Genomic DNA, 27,009 nt, shown 5'->3' with positions numbered 1-27,009 from the left:
GAGGCTGCTGCGTATTAATATCGCGCTACCGTCTAGCACGTTCCCCGGAAAGGAGCTCCAAATCCACCAGACAAAACAAGACTAACCAGACACACCAAGTCAACAGACAACTCTACCACCCAACAAACCAAAAACTAAAGCTGCAAGACCTACACAAAACCACATAGTTACATATAGTTATAGTTAACATATAGTTACAACAGTGCTAACAATATCATAATTGATAAAAAAAATAGACCATGGGCACAGTAAAAATAGTCCAAAGATGTTAAAAGACTATAAGTTTGAAAGAAACCACCACACAGTTTCCACAAGTCCTCAGGGTCCCGATAGACTCGCCATCCCACGCAGGCGGCAGAAGGGAATACCCCCGCTATGGGCTTCCACGGCGCCACCGGACTGTTTGCGATGTGGAAGGAAACCAGAACTCGGAGGAAGCTCATGCGGTCACAGGGAGAATGTGAAAATTCCCCACGGAGGTCAGAATCCAACCTGGGTCACTGAGACTTCTGGCAAGAGGGCACCAGTGATCAACGGCCACACCTTGCAGACAGCTCACAAAACTACTGCACGCTCTCCTTCTTCTAGGAATACTTCTTCTGAACTTTGATCGATTTCCCTCTGAAGAATCAGGTAATTATTTCTTGGCCGACTGAATGATTTGGTGCTTCCTCAGTCTCCCGGGAGATTCGGCCGTCCCTGTCAATTGCTAATGACAGAATGTGAAGTCGCAGGTGGCTGCATTACTCCCCGCCGATTGAAGTGTCGAGCAAGATTAAAATCGACGAGGGCAAGAGTGGAAGACGAGCAGGTGTTCAATATCGCCTGCCTGTGTTTGACCGGTCTCCCTCTCACGGTGCAGGACTCACTTGGCAGCACGCAGACGCGTGGACTCACTTTTGGCTGCGGTTTGGTGTTTAATGTCCTCAGTGCTGAACGCACTTCACCATTTGCACGATTTGATTGAACCGCTTCGGTGTGGAATTGGACACAGCGCTGAACTGACTGACTCAGTGGCTGTGACTGGCCATCAGCTCCTGGACTGCCTTCACTCACCTTGGCGGCTCGGGGCTGTGGACTCACTTTTGGGGATTCTGTGGTTTGATGTTTAATGTTCTGTGTGCTCTTGGTTCAATTTTTGCTGTTTGTGTGATTTGTTCTTTCTTCCCGCAGGTTTGATGGTCTTGTTGTATGGGTTTTTATTTAAATAGGTTCTATTGCACTTGTTTCTTTTGTGGCTGCCTGTAAGAAGACAAATCTCATAGTTGTATACCTTGATAATAAATGCACTTTGAACTTTTCCACTGATGGCTTTAGTGTAGAGTTCCAGAATAGAGTGAAAAGGGTTGGGTAATACCCTAAGAGCAATGTGGTAAAATATATCCTTTTTATTTAGCGATTCATCACAGAACAGGCCTTTCTGGAGCTTCTGACCAGTATTTCACCAACTTAACCCTAGCTTAATCACGGGATGATTTACAATGACCAATTAACTTAGCAATCAGTGCTTCTTTGGACTGTGGGAGGAAACCCATGCACACATGGGAAGGAATGTACAAACTTGCTTACAGAGGACACCAGAATTGAACCCCGAACTCCGACGCCCTGAGCACAATAGTGTTGCGCTAGCCGCTACTCTACCGTAGTGCTTGGTGTAGAGCTCCAGGGCAGACTAAAAAATGGTTGGTTAATGCTCTAAGGGTGATGTGTCCAAATACATCCTTAGGTAGGGAGCCCTGATCTGTCTCAGGGGCTGTATCAAAGTCTGGTGGATGCACGTTGTAGCTTTAACAAGGGAAAGTGGATTGTACCGAAAGACTAGCCAACATCTTAGTGAGTGGTGAGCAGCCTGTTGGGATGTTTTGGACTCCTACCCCATATCTTATGCTCTTGTGTTGTCACATGGTCACCGGACACTTTGAGAAGGCAAAAAAAAAGCCTGGGTAAGGAGTACCATGCGAGTTTGAAACATTTAGAGTGGTGTATTCGTGTATTGTTTATTATGGGGAGGATGTGGAAGCTTTAGGGTGGGTGTAGATGGGATTTATCAGGATGCTGCCCGGGTTAAAGATCACATTGAATAGGGGAAGGTTGAGCGGGTTTGAAATGAAGGAGGACGAGAAGTGATTTGTTTAAGATTACAAGAGGGCATAGATAAAGTGGACAACCAGCAACTTTTTCCCAGGACAGCAATGGCTAATATCAGAGGATATTCTTTTAAGGGAAGTGGAGGAAAATTTAGGGGAGATGTTAGAGGTAGATTTTTACATAGAAACTGGTAAGAGCCAGAAATGCACTGTTGGGGTTTCTGGTAAAGGCTGATACATTAGGGACATTTAAGAGACTCTTATGGATGAAAGAAAATTGGAGGGTTTTGGGCGATATTAGAGGAAGGGTTAGATTGATCATGGAGTAGTATTATATAGGCTGGTACAACATTGTGGGCCGAAGACCCCATTCTATGCTCTAATATTTAGGATTAGCTTCTTCCCCTCTGGCATCAGATTTCTGAACGGACAATGAACCAACCCATAAACATTATCTCACTAATTTTTGCTCTCTTTTTGCACTACTTATTGGCCACTTTGAGGTACACATATACACCTGCTCATTAATGTGAATAGCTAATTTGTCAATCATATGACAGCAATTTAAAGTATAAAAGCATGCAGATGTGGTCAAGAGGTTCAGTTGGTGTTCAGACCAAACATCAGAATGGGGAAGAAATTTGATCTAAGTGACTTTGACTGTGGAATGATTGTTGGTGCCAGATGGGGTGGTTTGAGTATCTCAGAAACTGCTGATCTCCTGGGATTTTCATGCACAACAGTCTCTAGAGTTCACAGAGAGTGGTGCAGAAATATTTTAAAAAGCATCCAGTGAGGGGCAGAACCATGGGTGAAAATTTATTCTTAATGATAGATGTGTTGGCGCGTGGCCTAGTGAGCAAGGCATCAGACTAGTAACCTGAAGGTCACTGGTTCGAGCCTCAGCTGAGGCAGCGTGTTTGTTTCCTTGAGCAAGGCACTTAACAACACATTGCTCTGCGACGACACTGATGCCAAGCTGCTCAGGTCCTAGTGCCCTTCCCTTGGACAACATCGGTGGCGTGGAGAGGGGAAGGCCTGCAGCTTGGGCAACTGCCGGTCTCCCATACAACCCTGCCCAGGCCTGCACCCTGGAAACTCCAGGCACAGATCCATGGTCTCTCGAGACCGACGGATGCCACCACCACAATGATAGACGTCAGAGGAGAATGGCCAGACTGGTTCAAGCTGACAGGAAGGCAACAGTAACTCAAATAACCACACGTTACAACATTGGTGTGCAGAAAAGCATCTCTGAATGCACAACACATTCAAAGAACGAGGTTTCTCTCCCTCATATATGGATGTTGCTCTCACCTGCATCACCTTCTATTTCCCAAACATCTGTGCTCACCTCATTTTCCTGCCGCCTTAACAGTGACCTCGTGTCTTTACCTACCACCCCATGAATCTCCACATCCAATACATTATCCTCTGCAACTTCCACCATCTCCAAAGGGATCCAACCACTAAACATATCTTCCCTCCCCCCACCCATCTCTGCCAACTTTCCACAGAGATTGCTCCGTCCGTGATTCTCTCTCCACTAATCTCCCAGCCCAGGCACTAATTCCTGCAAGTGGCCTAAGTACTACACCGGCCCATATGCCTCCTCCCTCCATTCAGGGCCCCAAACAGTCCTTCCAGTTGAGGCAACACTTCACTCGTGAATCTGCTGGGGTCATCTATTGTGTCCAGTGCGGCCTCCTCTGCATTGGTGAGACCCGTCGCAGATGGGGGATCACTTCGTCAAGCACCTCTACTCCATCCGCCACAAGTGGGACTTCCCAGTGGCCAAACATTTTAATTCCAATTCCACTTCCCATTCCGACATGTTGGTCCATGGCCTCCTCTTGTGCCAAGATGAGGCCACTCTCAGGGTGGAGGAGCAACATGTTATATTCTGTCTGGGTAGCCAACCTGATGGCATGAATATTGATTTCTCCTTCCGGTAAAAAAATTTCCCTCTCCCTCTCCTCTTCTATTCCCCACTCTGGCCTCTTATGTCTTTTCACCTGCTTATCACCTCCCCCACTCTGGTGCCCCTCCTCCTTCTCTTTCTCCTATGGTCCGCTCTCCTCTCCTATCAGATTCCTTCCTCTCCAGCCCTTTACCTTTCCTACCCACCTGGCTTCACCTATCGCCTTCCAGCTATCTTCCTTCCCCTCCCCCCAACTTTTTATTCTGTAATTTTCCCCCTTCCTTCTCAGTTCTGAAGAAGGGTCTTGGCCTGAAACATCAACGATTAGTTTATTTCCATAGATGCTGCCTGATATGATGTAATCAAATATCCTAGAGTATTTCAACATTTTGAACACAGAAATGTAATAACACTTGGTAGATTAATAGGCAATATAACAAGGAATTGAAATTGTTCATATATTTACAGGCTAGATTGTGCTAAGAGTTCCCACTGGAACTTTGGCATCTTGGTCACTTTCATTCTGGATCTCAATCCCATTTTTACCTCTTTCTCATTATCTCTCTCTTTCCCTCTCCTCCTGCCCCTCATCACCTCTTCTCTTCTCTTTCTCTCTCTCCCTCTCCCCCTTTCTCTCTCTTCTGCTTGTCTCCCTTCCTCTTTCTCTCTCTCTCTCTCTCACACACACACACACACACACACACACACACACACACACACACACACACACACACACACACACACACACACACACACACACACACACACACACACACACACACACACACACACACACACATTTACCTGAGAAATTGGCAAACAGCTTACAGAAGGTGGTGAATCGGTGGAGATGAAGCCACTGTTGTGTTTCCTGAATTGTTAGATTTGGTGACAGATGCTGCAAAGAGAGCGATATGTGAGTAAAATGCATTTCTTCACATTTGAGCAGTTACCAATGGGAATTTTAAGTTCATTCTATTCTTGGTGAAGGTTGTTGGAGGTGATACATCGTTCTGACTTATATACATATCACTGTTCCTTCAGTGTCATCGGACTCTCTCTTTAAGCACTGTGGGACAGCTTCACCAGGAGCATGTAGCAGTCCAAGTAGGTGGTTCACCAACATCTTCCTACTTGGAAGATACAGCACAGTAATGGGCCCCTCCAGCCCAATGAGCCCATACCAGCCAATTACACCCATGTGGCCAATTAACTTAATAAGCCATAAGTCTTTGGTAGTATAGCAGTTAGTGCAATCGCCTTCCAATGCCAGCGATGACCAATTGGGGTTCAGTTCCCTCTATTGTCTGTAAGGAGATGTACACTCTCCCTGTGACTGAGTGAGTTTCCTCCGAGTGTTTTGGTTTCCTCCCACAATTCAAAGTTGTCCAGGTGAGGCTTAGCAGGTTGTGGGCATGCTCTTTTGGCACCAGAAGCACAGCAACGCTTGCAGGCTGCCCACCACAACTCTCGCTGATCAGATTCGACACAAACGAATTTCAGTGTATGTTTCGATGTACATGTGACAAATAAAGCTGATCTTTCATCGTAACTGCAACACCCTGAGGATACATGGGGAGAACGTACAATCAGCGGCTAAACTGAACGCTGGTCACTGCTGCTGTAATTACATTACTTTGCTACTGTGCTGCCCAGATCTTCTCGAAGGTAATTGGGTATGGGCAATAAATTCAGACTTGCCCAAGCACTGAAGAAGATTAATAGTGACTCTGAGGCCTGTGATTTAGGGTTTTATGCTCCTGTAATGAGCTTCATGGTGCAGTGGCTGGATTTATGGCAGCAAAAAGACTGTAGTGGTCAATGAACTGAAATCCCATCGAGGCAGCACTTAGGGAAACATGAATGTCAATGTTTGGTCACTAAATTACAGCACAAGGCCATAAGGTATAGGAGCAGAGTTAGGCCATTCAGGCCATCGAGTCTGTTCCAACATTCCATCACGGCTGATTTTTTTTCAACCACATTCGCTCACCTTCTCCCTTTAACTACCAATCAAGAACCAATTTCTGCCTTAAATACACCCAATGGCTTGCCCTCTTTGACAATAAATTCTACAGATTCACCACTGACTGAAGGAATTACCCCTCATCTCAGTTTTAAATGAAGACCTTTTTATTTTGAGTCTGTGCCCCCAGGTCTTAGACTCTTATAGACTGTACCACAGCATGGTATTGTGATGGTTAGTGTTGTAGGTTTTCACACATAAGATGACATGAGGCATTTTATGTTTATGGAAAAAAAACATACAACTCACTTATTGCACTCCAAAAAAACTGAAAGCGTGGTAAAAACCCTTTACATAATTATGTCATCACGTCAGGATGCACCTCTTAAAGTGAAACCCCAACTCAGGGGTGGAATTATGTACATTTCCACCAATTACATTACCCTACACAGACCCCCCCCCCCCCCACCCCAAATTTAACTAAAGCCAGCATTATGAGCCTGTCCAGAGCTTGGACGAACCAGCTGACTCGAGTCCTATGTTCCACGGGTGGAGGAACAACAGGTGCCTCTGGCTCGTCCAGAGGTGTGTTGACACACTCATGGTCATGTTGTGACTCCGGGGACATGGCAGAAGAATGCTCCAAATCTTGGTGAGCGATCGACTGAAATACGTGAAGGTTTACCCCTCTTATCCATGATAAAAGTCTTTTCTCCCCATTCCAAAATGTAGGACAGGCCATCGTAAGGGGGCCTAAGGGGACGTTGATGTGCATCATGGCGGTCAAAAACAAACGGGGCAGAATGTAGGCCAACAGGAACCCAGGAGTGCTGTGATAGGAGGTAGGAGTAGGTGAAAAGGAATTGAATTTACTGAGGAGGGTGGAACGCTGTTGAGAGGCCGACCAGGCGGTCGTTGAGTCAGGAATGAAATCACCTGCCACTTGTAACGGTGCCCATATGCCAACTCAGCAGTGAACTGTCATGGTTTCGATCGTTAATTCCCTAATTGCTTCCAATTCTCTATGATGATGGCTCACCTGGTTTCCATCAAAGACTCAGTATAAGAACCCCTACATTACAACCACTAGTTGCCAGTTCGTTGGGTCTTTTTCCTGTGAGTAAACTATGTTTCCTAACCGCTTAGAACCGTTTGTTCTAAGTTTAGCTCCAGTTTCAAAGGTTACCTATGAGACTCTGTCTCTCTGAGTCAAGGTTCCATATCAGAGCTCCGTGTCAAGATCCCTCCTGTTTGCTGTTTGGCATTTACGCCCGTGTAAAACATCCAAACTCAGTATCTGTGCCTGTGTCCTGCACTTGGGTTCGCTTCAGTCGCAACATGAACAACTGCAGGTCTTCTTTTGGAGCTGTTCTGAGCCCCAGCAGGACCCACGGGAGAAGATCATGCCAACACTCATCGGTCAGGGAAGCCTTAGAAGATGCTTTAAGGAGTGGTGAAACCGCTCACATAGTCCGTTGGACTGCGGGTGATACGCTGTGGTGTGATGAGGCCTAACACCGAGGTTCTGGGCCATCGCAGCCCAGAGGTCTGATGTGAATTGGGGACCGCTGTCAGAGGAATTATCAGAGGGGGTGCCAAACCGAGCGGTGCAGGTGCTGATGAACACCCGAGCCACGTCTGTGGCCATCGTCGAAGCGAGAGGGATGACCTCCGGCCACCTGGTGGTAAGGAGCTGTGTGGAACCGTGGGAGGGAGAAGAGGATCAACAAGGTCCACAGTGACGTGGTCAAACCGTCACTCAGGGACCTCAAAACATGCCAGTGGCACCTGAACATGAAGGTTAATTTTTGCTCACTGGCGCTTCACACAGGCTGCAGTCCAGTCACGCTCGTCCTTCCTAAGGCTGTGCCAAACAAACTTTTATCACAGCCATCTTGGGAATGTGCTCTGAGCACACAAACAACTCATGGTAGCCCCTAACTAGATCGACTTTGGTAAAAGTGAACTTTCTGGCTAAGCATGTGGCTAAGCATTTTAGATATGTGGGACAGGGTAATGATTGGAGCTGTTGGCTTCACTAACATATAGGTAATCACCACATGGGTGGCAACCACCAACAGACTTAGGAAGGGGTGAAGCCCAGAGTCTATTTGACCAGCATACAATGCCACGTCTTTCCATGTTGCCAGCTATTCTGGGTCCAGTCTATGCACACAGGCACGGACTGGCGGGCCAGTTGTGGGAATGTGGTGCTCAACCCCCTGTTCTGTGACTGTCGTGGAGAATGTGGGCTTGGTGAGGTTTGGGAATTCACTCAGCAGTCGAGTAAACACGTGGTGGTCCATGCACTTGACAGAGTCGATGTGGGAACTTACTGGGGCAGCAGGGTAATGGCCCTAAGTCCTTGATATCCACAAGCCTTAAGGTTGATTGATAGTCCTTGTGCACACAGGATATTTGCACCGAGCAGAGGTCTATCCACTTTAGCCAGGCCGAGGTCCAATGTGTAACGTCGCCCACTGAAGCAGAGTGTCACCCATCCTGTCCCATAAGTCTGGATCTTGTTTCCGTTGGTGGCCTCCAGTGAGGTTTCGTCACTCTTTGCCTTCTCACTACCAGGTGATGCTGGCAGCACACTCACTTGAACACCCGTGTCACACAGGAAGCGATGCACTGAGAGAGTGTCTGTAATGAACAGCAGACGACCCTGGAAGCTGGAACCCACGGTGTTCACAGACCTCTGATGTCCCGATGTGCTGGCACTGTCCGAACTGCAAGGCGGTCGGCACTTGCTGGCGTTCGTACTAAAGCGAGTAGGGTAAAAGCACTGGCCCGGCTCCGTCTGTTTCACAGCCGCAGGCGTCCTTATGTTGGGGGCCTTGTTGACCGGGATTATTGAGGTGGAGAAAGGATGAGAAATGATGCACTGGGTGAGTGTAGACTGTCGGCCATTTTAGCAAGCTCCCTATAGTCCATCACGGGTGCATTAACGAAGCCTATGTGAACTTGATCAGGCATTTGCTGCATGAAGAGTTCTTTAAAAATAAAACAAGGATGGTGATTTCCCAGAAGAGACGGCATGCGGTCCGTTAGCTCCGATAGGTTACCAGCACCGAGACCGTATAGGCAGAGCAACTGTTTGGCGTGTCAGACTCCAAAAGTCCAAAAGTCTGTAAAAGGCAAGTTTTCAGTGATCGGTATTTATCGTGTTCAAGTGCTCCCAAAACTCCAGTAGTTTCAAAGTGACTGCATTGGCCGACATGTTCAATAACTCTGGAATTGTCCTAGAGCATCGGGGTCACTAATGTAGGTTTTCACAAATAAAGCGACATGAGGACATTAAAAAAAATGTACAACTCATTTATAAAACTCCAGTTTCCTCCCACATTCCTAAGACATAAGGGTTTGAATTAGCACGCTATGCTATGTTAGTACTGGAAGCGTGGCGACACTTCAGGGCTATTTCCAGCACATCCTATGATGGCCATTGAAGCCAATGATGCAATTCACCATATGTTTCAATGTTTTGATATGCATGTGACAAATAAATCAAATCTTTATCTTTAATCTGCTGTTGATGGAAGCATCCTCTCCATGTCCACTCTATCCAGAATTTCCAGAATCTTCAGTATGCACCATGTTTTGGGAAATGGAATTAGTATACTTGGTGGTCAACATGGACTCAGTGGGTCTATTTCTATGCTGTATTATGTGTGGTGAAGGAATTGCTGCTCCTTGTCTGGTTCAATCCCAGACTACATTATTGGTTTATTTTGTCCTCTGAGGCTAACCGTAGTTTTGGTGGCTGGATGTTAGAACTAGAATACTGACCTCCACTGTGTTTTGTCCAGCCCGGTCTCCCTGGTGAGTGGGGGGTGAATAACTTCTGCAGCAAAAGAAACATCCATCAGACGCAGCTCAAACCTCTTGGGATGCAGGATTAGTATCAGTAAAGTACACGTGCAGGAAAATGTTATCCAATAATCACTGCTCTAGTCACAGCTACACAGAAATCTATCCTGTGACATTATCACAAATATACTTCCAAAGTTCAAAGCAAATTTATTATCAAAGTACGTATATGTCACCATATACTACCTTGGTTTCATTTCCTTGTGAGTGTTTACAGGAAAATAAAGAAATAGAATAGAATGGTTTGACTTGAACTAGAGGGCCAGAATGGCCTGGTTCTGTGCTATACTTTCCTATGACTGTATGAATTTATGAAAAACTATACTTAACAAATACTGACAAACATCCAATGTGCAAACAAGAACAAACTGGCAAATAATATATTAAAATGTCAATAAATAATACTGAGTTGTAAAGTCCTTGAAAGTGAGTTTCTAGGCGGCAGAGTCAATTCAGTGTTGATGCGAGTGAGGTTGTCCACACTGGTTCAGGAGCCTATGGTTCCTGAATCTGGTGGTGTGGGACCTAAGACTCCTGTACCTCCTGCCCAGGGGTAGTAGTGAGAAGAGAGCATGACCTGCATGGTATGGATTCTTGATGATGGATGCTGCTTTCCTGGGGTAGCGTCTTTGTAAACGAGCTCAATGGTGGGGAGGGCTTTGCCTGTGATTAACTGGCACGCAGCCTGGGATCATTCAAACCCTTGCTCTCCGTGAATTACAAGCTGATCTCCAACTCTGTCCATCTGGCTCAAATAACCCAGGCAATGTGTCCTGTTCGCTGTCACACTCTTTAGTTGGTGGTTTGTGATATGTGCGTGCTTGTCAAAGGCTGTGTAGGGTCATGTAATGGGTGACAGATGACACATGTTGTTCATAGTAGAAGCTGTTTGATATAGCTCACAAACACTGTCATTGAGTTGTGTTCTCTTTAAGAGATGGTACCTGATGTCATGACGTCAGTGTAAGGCGACTGTTTTCGGGTTTGTTCCTCATGGAAGTGAAGGGCTGTGGGTTTTGTTAAGCACATAATATGACCCTCACATATTTTATTCACAAAATTCTACAGCTGTTTAGAGCAAAGTTATCTTGATGGATAAATGTTAAGCCTGAACACCAAAATGTTCTGGTTGGATGTGACTGCACTGTTGTAAGTACCTGGTAAAAGTCATGGATAAAGCCCGGTTCATCACAGGAAAAGCTCTCCCTACCGCTGAGCACATCTACACGGAGCACTGCCACAAGAAAGCAGCACCCATCATCAAGGATCCCACCATCCAGACCACGCTTTCTTCTCATTACTGCTATCAGGAAGAGGTACAGGAGCCTCAGTTCTCACACCACAGGTTCAGGAACAGTTATTACCCCTCAACCATCAGGCTCTTGAACCAGAGTAAATATCTTCACTCAACCCATCTCTGAACAGATTCCACAACCTATAGACTCACTTCAAGGCCTCTACAACTCATGTTTTCAATGTTTATTAATTATTATTATTATTATCATTTTGTCCTTTAATTTTTTTTATTTGCACAATTTGTTGTGTTTTGCACATTGGTTGTTTGTCCATCTTTGATTAGTGTGATTCTATTGTGTTTCTTTGTATTAACTGCGTATGCCTGCAAAAAAGAATCTCAGTGTAGTATTTGGTGATATTTTCAGTAGTACTTGGTAGTATTTTCAATATGTACTTGAAAAATAAATTTGCTTTGGAATGGTTTTGAACTTTGAGATACAGTAGGTTTGAAGCACATAATTACTGTATGAGTTTCTTCCAACCACTGCAGGTTTTTTGGTGGATCTTCTCTGCTTTTATTGTACTTCCTTTCTTCACTTTGTTTCCTTTTCTGCACTGAAGATACCTGCTGTGAGCCTAGATATCTGCTCCACTCTGTCTCCAACACAGTTCTTAACAGTCTCATCAGCGTGGCCGATAGCAGATGACATCATTTAAGCTGAACAGAGCAAAGTTTAGGGGAGATGTCAGAATCATAAGAGATTGTGCAGATGCTGAAAATCCTGAGCAACGCACACACAAAGGAGCTTAGCAACTCAGGCAGCATCTATGAAGAGGAATGAACTGTTGTCAGTTTGGGCCGAGGCCCTTCATCAGGACTGGAAAGGGTGGGCGAAGAAGCCAGGATAAGAAGGTTGGGGGGAGGGAAGGAGTACAAGTTGGCAGGTGACAGGTGAGACCAGGTGAGTGGGGGAGGGGGGTGAAGTAAGAAGTTGGGAGGTGATAGGTGGAAGAGGTAAAGGGCTGAAGAAGATGAAATCTGATTGGAGAGACAGTGGACCATGGGAGAAAGGAAGGAGGAGGGGTACCAGAGCTACCAAGTTACTGTAAGTTAGAGAAATCGATGTTGATGCCATCAGGTTGGATAAGTAGTTTGTTTTCCACAGAAAGTTGTAGGTGACTAGAATGCTCTGTTGGGGGTAGTAGTAGAAGCTGATACAATAGGGACATTAAGAGACTCGTAGGTAAGAAACTGGAGTAGAGGGTTATTTACTGTGTAGGAAGGAAGGGTTAGATTGATCATGAAGTAGGTTTATATGGGTAGGTACAACATTGCGGGCTGAAGGGGTCCATACTATGGTGTACTGTTTGATATTCTATGTACTATGTTCTGCGTTCTCCATTAGAAGAAATTTTTGCCTTTGTCAACAACACCTAACATTTCAAATGATTCATTAGAAGGGGAGGGTTGATGAGCTGATGACAAGATTTGGCAGCTTTGCTTTGACAGATTGGTCACAGAGCTGAGGTCAGGGATGACTTACCTCTCAGTGCTGTTGATTGGGACTGGAGAGGTTGGGCTGTAGCTCGGACTTCTGGTTGGGATTCTGCTTGAGCAGGGCAAAGTGTCAGGCCAAGGAGAACACTGTGTGAAGTAAAGAAAGCCGATGAGTCAAACGCCAGGAAAATATCAGAAAGTTTGCTGGGAGCCTGTTCCGACCTCACCTCAGTCAGGACTGTAGCCTCATATGCTAGCTGGTATTTGGACCTCTCCTGTGGGGACATTTTCTCTATTTTCTCTTTATCAGTCTTCAGTTTTCTGTCTGCACCTTTGGTCTGGAATTTAATAAATAATCATGTTCTTATTATTTTGTGTTTTACACTTATTTGCTATGTACAAAGTGATGTCTGGACTTCATGCTTTACAGCAGTACCCATCAATGTTCCTGCTAATTTGTGATGACCAGTATGTGCAAAAATCTTGCGCTGTACAATTTTTTGCCCAGTGACAACAACATGTGCGCATTGAATTTTATATATAGAGGTATTCATTTTAACAGCTAGCAAAACACTAAATATTTTGATCTCTGGGTTTGATCGTTTTCGCTCTCATTCATCTGCTCTCTCCCAAAGCATATGTAGCAGGCCTGTACTGGGTAATGAAGGATTTTCTCACTACAGCTTTTGCATACCATCCACATGTGATTTGCTTGTTAAAAAGTCTAGTTTCCAAATATCACTCCACTTCTTCCCACTTGCAACTTCTAGTGGCGACAATTTCTACTGTTTCATTAAGCCATTCAGCTTTAAACGAACAAGCAGTTCTTTTGTGCTTCACACCCTTTGCTTCTTTGGAATTCGACATTGTGAATCAATAATTTCTTCAATAAAAGCAGTATAAATAAGCCATTTCTAAAATCTACAGACAAAACATCACAAACTCCATGTTGTCAACACCGTCCAAATCAGAAACCAGAATAGGAAATGAGATTGTGTGCGATTAACATGCCAATGAGGTAGAGGGTGACAACCTTTTGTGCGCAGTTTAAATTCCTTTGTGTGCTGGTAGCAAAAGATGTGTGCACGCACATACACACACCTTAGGGGGAACATTGGTACTCATTTGTCAACAAAACAGGCCTTCAATGGTTGTAAACTGCTTTGTGACATCCTAAAATTGTGACAGATGCAATGGAAATACAATTTTCTTTAAACTCCAACTGGGTACTTCCATTCAAAGCCTGTGAAAATGACATCTATTAGTCCAGAATCTGCTTATTCAAATGTTCAATTTAGGAGACACCTCAATATTTGAACAGAACATACAAAATTCTGGAGGAATTCAGCAGATTAGGTAGCTTCTATGGAGGGGAATAAACAGTTCTACAAAGCCCTGGTTAGACCACACTTGGAATACTACGTTCAGTTCTGGTCGCCTCATTATAGGAAGGATGTGGAAGCTTTAGAGGGTGTAGAGGAGATTTACCAGCATGCTGCCTGGATTAGAAATCATCGTCTTATGAGAATAGGTTGAGTGAACTAGGGCTTTTCTCTTCAGAGTGAAGGAGGATGAGAGGTGACTTGATAGAGATCTACAAGGTGATAGGAGGCATAGATAGAGTAGACAGCCAGAGACTTTATCCTAGGGCTAATACCAGGGGGCATAAAGTTAAGGTGATTGGAGGAAAATCTGGGGGGGGGGGGGGATGTCAGAGGGAAGTTGTTTATACAGAGACTGGTGAGTGCATAGAACACCCTGTCAGGGGTGGTGGTAAATGCAGATACATTGGGGCATTTACAAAACTCTTAGATAGGCACATGGCTGATAGAGAAATGGAGGACTATATAGGAAGGAGGGATTAGATTGTTTTTAGGGTAAGTTAAGAGTCAGCACAACATTGTGGACCAAAGGACCTGTGCTGGGCTTTAGTGTTCTATGTTCTATGTTTTAGACTGAAGAAGCCAAAAATAAAAAGGTGTGGGGAAGAGGAGGAGTATGAGCTGGCAGGTGAGAGGTGGAAGATAGGTGGGTGGGAGAAGGGGAATGAATATTAGAAGTTATTTTTTTCATGAATGTATTTTTAATGCTTATTTCTTAAAAAATGAAACAATGTCAGTATCCTGACTTAGAAAGCATGGTCTTATGAGAATAGGTTGGCTCCCCAGCCTGGTGGTCACTCTATTTGTGAAACTGGTGGAACACTGAGGAAAACTCACACAATATTTATCAATAGATGGAGATCACCAATTGGTGGGCAGGGTCAGGAACTTTGGCTAATTTATTTGCCCACATTCTTGGTCATGGTTACCGAAGCAAGGTTCAATACCCTTCGACAGGGTCTGAGATCAGTTGAAGAAAATCTAAAAGAGTAGGAAATGAAAAAAAAAAGAAATGCTGGAGACACTTGGCACACAAGCGGTTTCAACTTGAAACATTATCTTTTGTCTCTCATTCTACACCTGCCCTGACCTGCGGGTATTAAACAGCACAAAACCAGGCCTGATTCTTTTCACAAACAAGAGAAAATTTGAGCAACACACAATATGTGCTAGAGGAACTCAATGGAAAAGAGTAAACAGTCGACGTTTCGGCCCAAAATGTCGACTGTACTCTTTTCCTAGATGGTGCTGGGTCTGCTGAGTTCCTCCAGCATTTTGTGTGTGTTGCCCTGATTTCTTTCACCTCTCCCGTACTTTCCATCTGCCCATTACCCACTCACTCCTCCCAAAGGTTTCTCTCCCCACCTCCTTCCCTTCCATCCACACTCCATCATCCTCTCCTATCAGATTCCATCTTCTTCAGCCCTTTGTCATTTCAACCTATCACCTTCCCTCTTCTTACCTCATTCCCACTCTTTTCCCTCCTTCATCTGCCAGTCACCCTCTTCACCCAGATCCACCAATCACCTGCTAGCCCTTGTTCCCCCACCACCTTCCTCATATTTCTTTTTAATAGCTACCTCCCCTTTCTTTCCAGGACTGATGAAGGATTTTGACTCGGAACACTGACTGTCCATTTCTCTCCATGGATGCTGCTTGACCTGTTGAACTCCACTAGCTCCTTTGTGTTGCATCAGATCTAGTAGGATTTGACTGGATGATGGAACAGGCTCGAGGGGACATCTGACCAACTCCTATTTCATTTTCTCATGTTCTGATCCCTCAAGGAATATCACTAGAAACGGAATATCTCTGATTGTTCTCTCAGTGCTGATTTTTGGAAGCCTGCTGTGAACAATTTGGCCACTGCATTCCCATAATTTTAGAAGAGGTGGCATTTCATTCCCCGTAGCCTGTTTTGCTACAATCGTTGACTGATTCTCATTGCCTTGAGTTTTGGTACAAAGGCACATCTTTAGGTGAGAGACCAGCATGCAGGCAGCTATACTGAATTCTCTCCAGACTGAGCCAACACTTTGATAAATAGAACAAAAACAAGGCCATGTTTGAACCAGGACATCACCACATTTCATTTATCAATGTTAACAAAAACATTTATAGCTTGGCAACTGGCTGTCAATGCTTTACAATGGCAGCTTTTGGCAACTTAACCCAGTCATTAGATGAGAAACCGTGGATTTTAGTGGATCTGATGAAGTGATAAAATACAGGCAGATGAGAATGAACAATATCTTTGGAGAAGAACAAAGAGTTGATGTTTCCGGCTGAGACTATTCATCTGGACTGGAAAGCAAGGGGGAAGAAGATGGAATAAGGTGGCAAAAGGGGAATGAATACAAGCTAGCTTCTTGATGGGGATGGAAGTGTATAGGAATGATGAAAATGCCGCAATCAGGGTCAGGGAATGTAGGAGTCTTGGCCCGAAACGTCGACTGTACTTTTCTCCATAGATGCTGCCTGGCCTGCTGAGTTCCTCCAGCATTTTGTGTGTGTTGCTTGGATTTCCAGCATCTGCAGATTTTCTCCTGTTCATTATTCTGGCTTCTTTCACTTTCCTTTCCAGTCCTGATGATGGGTCTCGGCCCAAAACATCAACTCTTTATTCTTCTCCATAGATGCTACCTGACCTGCTGAGTTCCTCCAGCATTTTGTGTTTGTTATTCTGGATTTCCGGAATCTGCAGAATCTCTTGTGTTTTTTGAGAATGAACAACAACAATTCTTCATTGAGTTCCTCATCTAATGACTGGGTTAAGTTGCCAAGAGCTGAACAACCACACAACTGCTCCATTGTGAAGTGTTTACAGCCAGTTGCCAAGCTATAGACATTCTTGTTAACATTGATAAATGGGTTGTGGTGACATCCTGGTTCAACTGTGGCAAAAATGTGTGGTACCTTAAATACTTTGACCTGGCAACTGGCAGAGTGCAGGTGCTCAGTGTAATCTCCATTCTCACTCATCTTGAACGTGTCGACCTGGATTCGGAAAGGCACCCCCTTCTCTCCACCATTTTTCTTGGGGGTGAATTCTGTACTGATGCAGTGAACCTGAGGAGCAGAGTTGGTAAAATTTTCATCACTTGGGGCACAGAGCTCAGTCTTGAGTGGCACGTGCTGAATAGTATAGTGCTTTGCACTATATAAGACATAGAACATAGAACAGTACAGCACAGGAACGAGCTCTTCAGCCCACAATGAAGAGTCAAACCAATTAAATTAGTAATCAAATGGCCAACTAAACTAATCTCTTCTACCTACACAATGTCCTTATCTTTCGATTTCCCTCACATTCATGTGTCTATCTAAATGTCTCTTAAAAGCCCCCAGTGTATCTGCATCTACCACCTGACAGGCAACACATTCCAGGCACCTGCCAATCTCTGAGTAAAAAACTTGCTCCTCACATCTCCTTTTGACTTACACCCTCTCACCTTCAATATTTGCCCTCATGTATTAGATATTTCTATCTTAGGAAAACGATACTCCCTGTCTACTCTATCTATGCCTCTCATAATTTTATAAACCACTATCAGATCTTGCCTCAGCCTCCACCGAAAACAACTCGAGTTTGTCCAGCCTCTTGTTATAGCTCATGCCCTCTAATCCAGGCAGCATTCTGGTGAACTTCTTCTGCACCCTCTCCAAAGACCCCACACCCTTCCGATAATGGGGGGCGATTAGAACTATATGCAGTACTCCAGATGCAGGCTAAGCAGAGTTTTATAAAGCTGCAACATTACTTCCAGACTTTTGAACTCAATGCCTCGAATAATAAAGGCAAGCATGCCATTAATTGCAATGCAACGTCAATGGCAAAGGTGGCTGGTACAGATATTGAAAACATGGCATTGTTAAAATTAGAGAATCGGAATTGGAATTGGTTTATTATCATCATTTGTACCAAGGTACAGGGAAAAGCTTGTCTGGCATGCAGTCCATACACATTAATTCATTACACAGTGCACTGAGATAGTACAAGATAAAGCAGTAGCAGAATGCAAAATGAAGCGTAACAACTATAGAGAAAGTGCAGTGCAGGTAGACAGTAAGGTACAAGATCATAACTAGGTGGATTATGGTGGTGAGAGTCCATCTAATCGTATTAGGGAACCGTTCAATAGTCTTATTAGGTAGAAGCAGGGTGGAAGCTGTCCTTGAGCCTGGTGTTTATGATTTCAAGCTTTTATATCTTTTGCCCAATGGGAGAGGGGAGAAAAGGCAATGTTTGGGGTGGGTGAGGTCTTTGATTATGCTGGCTGCTTTATTAAGGTAGTGAGACATATAGACGGAGTCCACGGAGGGGAATCTGGTTTCCCCGTGTTGTGTCCACACCCTCTGCAGTCACAGGCAGAGCAATTGGTGTTGTACATCTAGGCAAAACGCTTTCTATAATGCATTGATAAAGCATGGTAAGGTCTGACAGAGACACACCAAATTTCTTCAGCCTCCTGAGAAAATAGAGGCCCTGGCGTGCTTTCTTGTCTATGGTGTCTACGTCGACGGCCAAGGACAGGGTATTGGTGATGTTCGTTCCTAGGAACTTGAAGCTTTCAGCTCTTCTAACTTCAACGCCACTGACAGGAGCATGTGCATTGCCCCCCTTCCTGAAGGCAATGACCAGCTTTCTGTCCCGTTGACATTTGTTTACGGTCATGTTACTAAGCTCTCTATCTCCTTCTGTTCTCAGACTCATCATTATTTGAGATATGCCCCACTATGATAGTATCATCTGCAAACTTCCAGATGGATTTAGAGCAGAATCTGGCCACACAGGGAATAAAATAGAGGGCTGAGTATGTACTGGTTTTGGAGATAATTGTTTGGATCTCCTTAAGCTGGAGCTTGGCTACTTGTGCATAAGGGAGGGGATCTCTGCAACTTCTGCCCAACTCTTGTTCTTGTGTGACACCACCGACTGAAATGGAGAATGCTTCATACCCAGTAATGTAATTAATAAAAAGGCTCAGTTGGAATGGAAACATTCTCTAAGTTGCTCTTAGAAATACAACTCCAACATAGAGTATGCCACACATATTAAAGCACATCAATTAATTGTAGTTTGAATGAAACTCAAACACTTGTCAAGCAAGCAAATGTGCACAGCTTTCTTTAAGACAATGGAACTGACATCAATGGACTCATGCAGAGGGATCAAGATGGCCAAGTGGTTTGTTGCCATAGTTCAGAGATGGGGTCTCAACGGGGAGTAAAGATCCAATCATCATCTCATTTTGGGGGAGGAAACTGACCAGGAGTAAACTGTTGGCAGCACACGAGACTGCAGATGCTGGAATCTGGAGCAACTAACAGTATGCCAGAGGAAATCAGCAGGTCATAGAGTCATAGTCGCAGAGCGCTACAAAACACAAACAGGTCCTATGGCCCCATCTAGTCTGTGCCAGCTTGGTCTTCTGCCTTGATCCATCTACCTGCATCCAGACCACAGCCCTCCACGCCCATCCTATCCATGTATCTATCTAAATCTTTCTTAGATGTTACAAATGAACCCACATCTAACAATTCCACTGGCAGCTCCCCCTCAGAACAGCATCTGTGGGTGTAAAGAAACTGTCGAAGTTACACCTTTTTGGAGCCAGCACACTGGTGTGAGAGTCACCATAAAGAAGCTGGCAAGAGTAAAGACAAGCTTCTCTTCACTATGCTGGCCCCCTCACCTCTCCACTCTCAGTCCTGGCGCAGGGTTTCGACCTGAAGCATTGACAATTTCTTTCCTCCCGCAGACGCTACTCGACTCAGTAAGTTCCTCCAGCACATCGTGTGCGTAGCTCCAGTAAACCGCCTGCCTCATGTACTGCCCAAAAGATATAGAGACCAACTGAGACCGAAAAATGGGGTAACTGTGTGGCAGGAGACATATATAATGGAACACCAGAAGAAAGAAAAATTAATGAAGATGAGCAATGGGAGATAAGGGATGAACAAAGAAAATAAGACTGAGGTAAACTGAAGACTGCAGTGAGGAGAGAGGAGAAATGGAGTGAAACAGAGGAAGGAGGAGGAAAAGACACAAACCTGAATGGAGACAGAGGTTTGTTTCTTTGAGTCCCAGAGAAACTCCGCAGCATTCAACAAGATGGGGTTTACTCGAGGGTCGATGATTCCAACTGACAGGGGAACATCTAATGTAACAAAACCATTTAGGAAAAGAAAGAAAGAATGTCACGGCGTGAAAGCAAGCCACAGTAAATGATGGATTAGCTCAATTACATACAAATTCTTCAGACCATTGAGTCGTTCGCTGGCCAAAGGAAAATTGGTGGACATGCTCCAAGACTCCATAATAGAGACTCCATTGTGTCCCATTACATTTGACTGCACAGTATAAAAAGTAATATTGTTTTAGTAGACCCATATCTTCACCTGAAGGACTTTGTCAGCACTCCATATATGGTTGCAATCTTGCTGATAATAAGTGCATATGGTGTAACTTAATTGGATTAAAAGCTAGAGGTTTCATTAGAGGAAAGGTGGTTAAGCTAGAGAAGGTGCAGGATAATTTCAAAAGGATGTTGCCTGGATTGGAGGGCTTGAGTTATATTGAAGACTGCTGCCTTCAGCAAGGAGATACAGGAGCCTTAGGTCCCATACCACCAAGTTCGGGAAGAGTTATTACCCCTCAACCATCATCTCAAGGTAGTACATGGTAAATTCACTTTGAACTTTGAACTTTGGTATAGGCTGGATGCATTTTTGCGGGAGCAGACAAAGCTGAGGGGTGACATATAGAGATATATAAAATTATGAGAGGCATAGTTTTTGATGGAATGCTTGCCTAAAACTAGATTTAAGATGAGAGGGAGGTGGTTTAAAGTGAATCTAAGAAGTAACTTTTCACACAAGGTATAGTGGGTATTTGGAATGAGCTTGCAGAGGAGGTAGTGGAGGCAGGAGTAATAACAACACTTAAGAAGCATCTGGACAAGTACCTGAATTTACAAAATATGAATTAATGCAGTAGAGTGGGATTAGTATACATAGGCATGACGGTCAGCATAAGTAAGATGGGCCAAAGGGCCTGTTTCAATATTCTACAACTTTATGACACTAAGAAGAATGGAAACGATGTGTGCAGGAATGTAGAGTACCCAACACATGCTGAAAATGATGGGGTTCACTGGCATGTATCATAGAATTATAGTGCCATGCAGCACAGAAGCAGGCCATTCACCCCATCATGTCCATGCTAGCTGTCCACACTGATCCACCTTACTGGCATGTGATTGGTAGTCTTCTATACTCTGGTGGTTTAAGTGCTTGTGTAGATTCCTCTTAAATCTTGCCTTCCATGTTGTACCTGCCTCCATCACCCACTTAGGCAGCGTGTTCCAGATTCCAGCCACCTCTGAGTGAAGCGTTCTTCCTCAGATCACCTTTAAACCTCTTACTCCTCTGCTCTTTGGTCTTAGCCACCTCCACTATGGGGAAGTTATGTGTGCATACAACCTCAGTGTATGCCACCTTTCACCATTGGTACCTTTGTGAAAGTACCCAATTGGACTGGGGTCATGGGTTAGAGCTAACTGCACTGGGCAAACTCAGCAAGCTCTGCTGTGTCATAATTGTTTGCAGCGTTTCTCCTATGCTGCTGTAATAAATTTGAGAAATATCAATTTATTTTTCCTGTTTCTTTATATGCTAATGCTTTAATTGCACCAACATCTCATCAGAGAGAACCTTTATTTGCTAATTTATGCGGCCTCATCTCACAGCTAATTTGGTAGAATCCTCAGTTAGGAAGACAAGTGGTGAGTTTGGCTTTTATTACAAAGAAAATTGAGTGTAAGAGTAATGACATCGTTTCAAAATTATATGGGATCCTGGTGAGATGATATCTGAAATATAGTGTACAAGTTTTGTTTCCCTACCTAAGAAAGGGTATCTCTGCTATGGAGAGAGTGCAGTGAAATTTCACCAGATTGAAAATAGAACATAAAACATAGAACTGTATAGCTTTGCACAGGCCCTTTGGCCTGCAAAGTCGTGCTGACCTTTTAACCTACTCTCAGATCAATCAAACCCTTCCCTCCCTCATAGCCCTCCATTTCTCCTTTAGTCACGTGCCTATCAAAGAGTCTCTTAAATGTCCCTAATGTATCTGCATCTACCACCACCCCGGCAGTGTGTTCCATCAATTGATTCTTGGGATAGTCCTCTGAGGGGAGATTTAACTGACTGAGCCAATAATCTTCTACAACAGGAGTTCCCAATCTTTTTTATGCTGCAGATCCCTACTATTAACCAAGGGGTCTGTGAGCCCCAGGTTGGGAACCCTTGTTCCACAGTTTAGAAGAAGGAATGGTGATCGCATGGAAATTTTCACAGATCTTAACAGGTCTGACATTATAGATGTCCTTCTGACTAAACCTCAACATCAAAATTGTCTATTGAGGACTGAGATGATAGTTCTTCACCCAAAGGTTAGTGAATCTTTGGGATGTTTTGCACAGCAGGGTTGGAGCCTCAGTCGCCTGGTGTATTCAGCATTGAGAATCAACAGAATATTGGATACTAAGGGAATCAAGGGGTATGGAGCTGGTACTGAGTAAAAGATTGGTGATGATTTCAATGTTCAAAGTTTGAAATGCTGTAAATTAACTATCAAAGTATGTATATGTCACCATATACTACTCTGAGATTCATTTTCTTACAGTTATTCACAGCAGAACAAAGAAATACAATAGAATCAATGAAAACTACATGTGAATACTTGAAAGTGAGTCTGCAGATTGTAGAATCAGTTTAGTGCTGAGGTGAGATGGGCTGCTCCTTTGTCTTGTGATCTTGTGAGCGAAGTTATCCACACTGATTCAGGAGCCTGATGGTTGTAGGCTAATAACTGTTCTTGAGCCTGGTGGTGTGTGACCTAAGGCTTCAGAACCTCCTGCCTGATGACAGTAGTGAGAAGAGAGCGTGGCCTGGTTGGTGGAGCAGACATGGGTAGGAGTGCCCTTTTCCTGCTCTAGTTACTTATTTTCATATGCTCTTCTCTTTATTCCCACCAAAGGTGTAGCCTTCACATTGAATCATTTTTAAATTTATATAATCAAAAGAAAAATTGCATAATGCTTCTTGTTTTAACTGGATTGTGTCAAGCTGCCCAGAAGAAGATAAACTTCTTTTATGCATGTACAAATGTTCAGATGATGTGAGGTGGAGCCTGGTGTTCTGATGTAAACAGCAGAATGCTCTGATCCTATTAGGTGTTGATGAAACCATTCTGGATGAGTGCACTGAACGTGTACAGTGAAAACAAAGCATTAGGTGATCACAAGAGCTTTAGTCCCACGTCCCCGGATCATGAATCAAATTCTGACGGGGATAAGCGTAAGCAAAGCAGATCTGGGTTTTGAAGAATTACCATTCCCAGGTGGACTCTGAGGATCAGCTGACTGGATAATTGGAATATTTATTGGCAACACCAAGTCAACCAGACAGTTGGATGTGAGGAACAGCAAGAGATTAACTCCAAATAACATGAGTTGGAAAACAAAGTCAGTTTAAGTGGAGTGACAAAACAGGAACTGGACTTACTTCTCAACATAAAAGCAAGGAAGTTGCTCCAGATGTATGTTGTTAATAGAGAAAAGTTACATCAAACATACGAATATATGAATGGCAGATTTAGGAGTGGGGTAGGGGATAGAAACATAGAAAACATACAGCACAATACAGGCTCTTCGGACTACTAAGCTGTGCCAAACATGTCCTACCTTAGAACTACCTAGGCTTTACCCATAGCCCTCGATTTTTCTGAGCTCCATGTACCTGTCCAGGAGTCTCTTAAAAGGCTCTATCATATCTGCCTCCACCACCATCGCCAGCAGCCCATTCCACGCACTCACCTCTCTCTGCATAAAAAATCTTACCCCGATATCTCTTCTGTACCTACTTCCAACCACCTTAAAACTATGCTCTCTCATGCTAGCCATTTCAGCCCTGGGGAAAAGCCTCTGACTGTCCACATGATCAATGCCTCATCATCTTATACACCTCTATCAGGTCACCTCTCATCCTCCATCGCTCCAAGGAGAAAAGGCCGAGTTCACTCAACCTATTCTCATAAGGCATGCTCCCCAATCCAGGCAACATCCTTGTCAATTTCCTCTGCACCCTTTCTATGATTTCCACATCCTTCCTGTAGTGAGGCAACCAGAACTGAGCACAGTACTCCAAGTGGGGTCTGAGCAAGGTCCTATATAGCTGCAACATTATCTCTCGGCTCTTAAGCTCAGTCCCACGATTGATGAAGGCCAATGCACTGTATGCTTTCTTAACCACAGAGTCAACTTGCGTAGCAACTTTGAGTGTCCTATGGACTCAGACCCCAAGATCTCTCTGATCCTCCACACTGCCAAGAGTCTTATCATTAATGTTATATTCTGCCATCATATCTGACCTACCAAAATGAACCACCTCACACTTATCTGGGTTGAATTCCATCTGCCACTTCTCAGCCCAGTTTTACGTCCTATCAATGTCCCACTGTAACCTCTGATAGCCCTCCACATTATGCACAACACCCCCAACCTTTGTGCCATCAGCAAATTTACTAACCCATCCCTCCACTACCTCATCCAGGTCATTTATAAAAATCACGAAGAGTAGGGGTCCCAGAACAGATCCCTGAGGCACACCACTGGTCACCGGCCTCCATGCAGAATATGACCTGTCCACAACCACTCTTTGCCTTCTGTGGGCAAGCCAGTTCTGGATCCACAAGGCAATGTTCCCTTGGATCCCATGCCTCCTTACTTTCTCAATAAGCCTTGCATGGGGTACCTTATCAAATGCCTTGTTAAAATCCATATACACTACATCTACGGCTCTACCTTCATCAATGTGCTTAGTCACATCCTCAAAAAATTCAATCAGGCTCGTAAAGTACGACCTGCCCTTGACAAAGCCATGCTGACTATTCCTAACCATATTATGCCTCTCCAAATGTTCATAAATCCTGCCTCTCAGGATCTTCTCCTGCAACTGACCAACCACTGAAGTAAGACTCACTGGTCTATAATTTCCTGGGCTATCTCTACTCCCTTTCTTGAATAAGGGAACAACATCCGCAACCCTCCAATCCTCCAGAATATCTCCTGTCCTCATTTAAGATGCAAAGATCATTGCCAGAGGCTCAGCAATCTCCTCCCTCACTTCCTACAGTAGCCTGGGGTACATGTCGTCTGGTCCCGGTGACTTATCCAACTTGGTACTTTCCAAAAGCTCCAGCACATCCTCTTTCTTAATATCTACATGCTCAAGCTTTTCAGTCTGCTGCAAGTCATCACTACAATCGCCAAAATCCTTTTCTGTAGTGAATACTGAAGCAAAGTATTCATTAATTACCTCCGCTATTTACTATGGTTCCATACACACTTTTCCACTGTCACACTTGATTGGTCCTATTCTCTCACGTCTTATCCTCTTGCTCTTCACATACTTGTAGAATACCTTGGGGTTTTCCTTAATCCTGTCTGCCAAGGCCTTCTCATGGCCCCTTCTGGCTCTTCTAATTTCATTCTTAAGCTCCTTCCTGCTAGCCTTATAATCTTCTAGATCTCTATCATTACCTAGTTTCTTTGAACCTTTCGTAAGCTCTTCTTTTCTTCTTCACTAGATTTACAACAGCCTTTGTACACCATGGATCTTGTACCCTACCATTCTTTCTCTGTCCCTTTGGAACGTACCTACTCAGAACTCCACGCAAATATCCCCTGAACATTTGCCTCATTTCTTCTGTACGTTTCCCTGAGAATATCTGTTTCCAATTTATGCTTCCAAGTTCCTGCCTGATAGCCTCATATTTCCCCTTACTCCAATTAAACATTTTGTTTCCTGAACTTGTCTGTTCCTATCCCTCTCCAATGCTATGGTAAAGGAGATAGAATTGTGATCACTCTCTCCAAAATGCTCTCCCACTGAGAGACCTGACACCTGACCAGGTTCATTTCCCAATACCAAATTGAGTACAGCCTCTCCTCTTGTAGGCTTATCTACATATTGTGTCAAGAAACCTTCCTGAACACACCTAACAAACTCTACCCCATCTAAACCCCTCACTCTAGGGAGATGCCAATCAATATTTGGGAAATTAAAATCTCCCACCACAACAACCCTGTTACTATTACTCCTTTCCAGAATCTGTCTCCCTATCTGCTCCTCAATGTCCCTGTTACTATTTTAAAAAACCCAGTAGAGTTATTGACCTTCCTATTCCTAACTTCTACCCACAGAGACTCCGTAGACAACCCCTCTATGACTTCCTCCTTTTCTGCAGCCATGACACTATCTCTGATCAGCAGTGCCACGTCCCCACCTCTTTTGCCACCCTCCCTGTCCTTTCTGAAGCATCTAAAGCCTGGCACTTGAAGTAGCCATTCCTGCCCCTGCACCATCCAAGTCTCTGTAATGGCCACGACATCATAGCTCCATGTGCTGATCCACGCTCTAGGCTCATCCCCTTTATTCATGATACTCCTCGCATTAAAATAGACACATCTCAAACCATCAGACTGAACGCGTCCCTTCTCTATCACCTGCCTATCCTCCCTTTAGCACTGTCTCCAAACTTTCTCTATTTGTGAGCCAACCTCCCTTTCCTCCGTCACTTCAGTTCAGTTCCCACCCCCCAGCAATTCTAGTTTAGGCTCTCCCCAGTCGCCTTAGCAAACCTCCCCGCCAGGATGTTGGTCCCCCTCGGATTCAAGTGCAACCTGTCCTTTTTGTTCAGGTCACACCTGCCCCAGAAGAGGTCCCAATGATTCAGAAATCTGAATCCCTGCCCCCGCTCCAATCCCTCAGCCACACATTTATCCTCCACCTCATTCTATTCCTATACTCACTGTCACGTGGCACAGGCAGTAATCCCGAGATTACTACCTTTGAGGTCCTGCTTCTCAACTTCCTTCCTAACTCCCTGTAGTCTTTTTTCAGGACCTCCTCCCTTTTCCTACCTATGTCATTGGTACCAATATGTATCATGACCTCTGGCTGTTTTCCTTCCCACT

At 44.4% G+C, this 27,009-nt stretch overlaps 1 protein-coding gene across 2 annotated transcripts in view; it reads right to left on the bottom strand.

The window, feature by feature from the left end:
• LOC140741312 (transcription factor CP2-like protein 1) overlaps positions 1-27,009 on the bottom strand; it is a 78,421-nt gene that overhangs the window by 24,092 nt on the left and 27,320 nt on the right. Inside the window, exons 5-10 of one of the 2 annotated variants that reach the window (XM_073071386.1) lie at positions 20,018-20,124; positions 16,880-17,032; positions 12,809-12,919; positions 12,628-12,728; positions 9,767-9,821; positions 4,813-4,906 (exon numbers count right to left, since the gene is read on the bottom strand). In XM_073071386.1, the coding sequence (XP_072927487.1) occupies positions 4,813-4,906; positions 9,767-9,821; positions 12,628-12,728; positions 12,809-12,919; positions 16,880-17,032; positions 20,018-20,124 (621 nt within the window). The remainder of the gene's footprint in view (positions 1-4,812; positions 4,907-9,766; positions 9,822-12,627; positions 12,729-12,808; positions 12,920-16,879; positions 17,033-20,017; positions 20,125-27,009) is intronic. The other variant, XM_073071387.1, reaches the window with a different exon arrangement.

Source organism: Hemitrygon akajei, chromosome 18, assembly GCF_048418815.1.
Source record: "Hemitrygon akajei chromosome 18, sHemAka1.3, whole genome shotgun sequence".
Classification (NCBI taxonomy): domain Eukaryota; kingdom Metazoa; phylum Chordata; class Chondrichthyes; order Myliobatiformes; family Dasyatidae; genus Hemitrygon; species Hemitrygon akajei.
The sequence above is the reverse complement of the archived record's forward strand: the minus strand, read 5'-3'. Positions and strand labels throughout refer to the sequence as shown.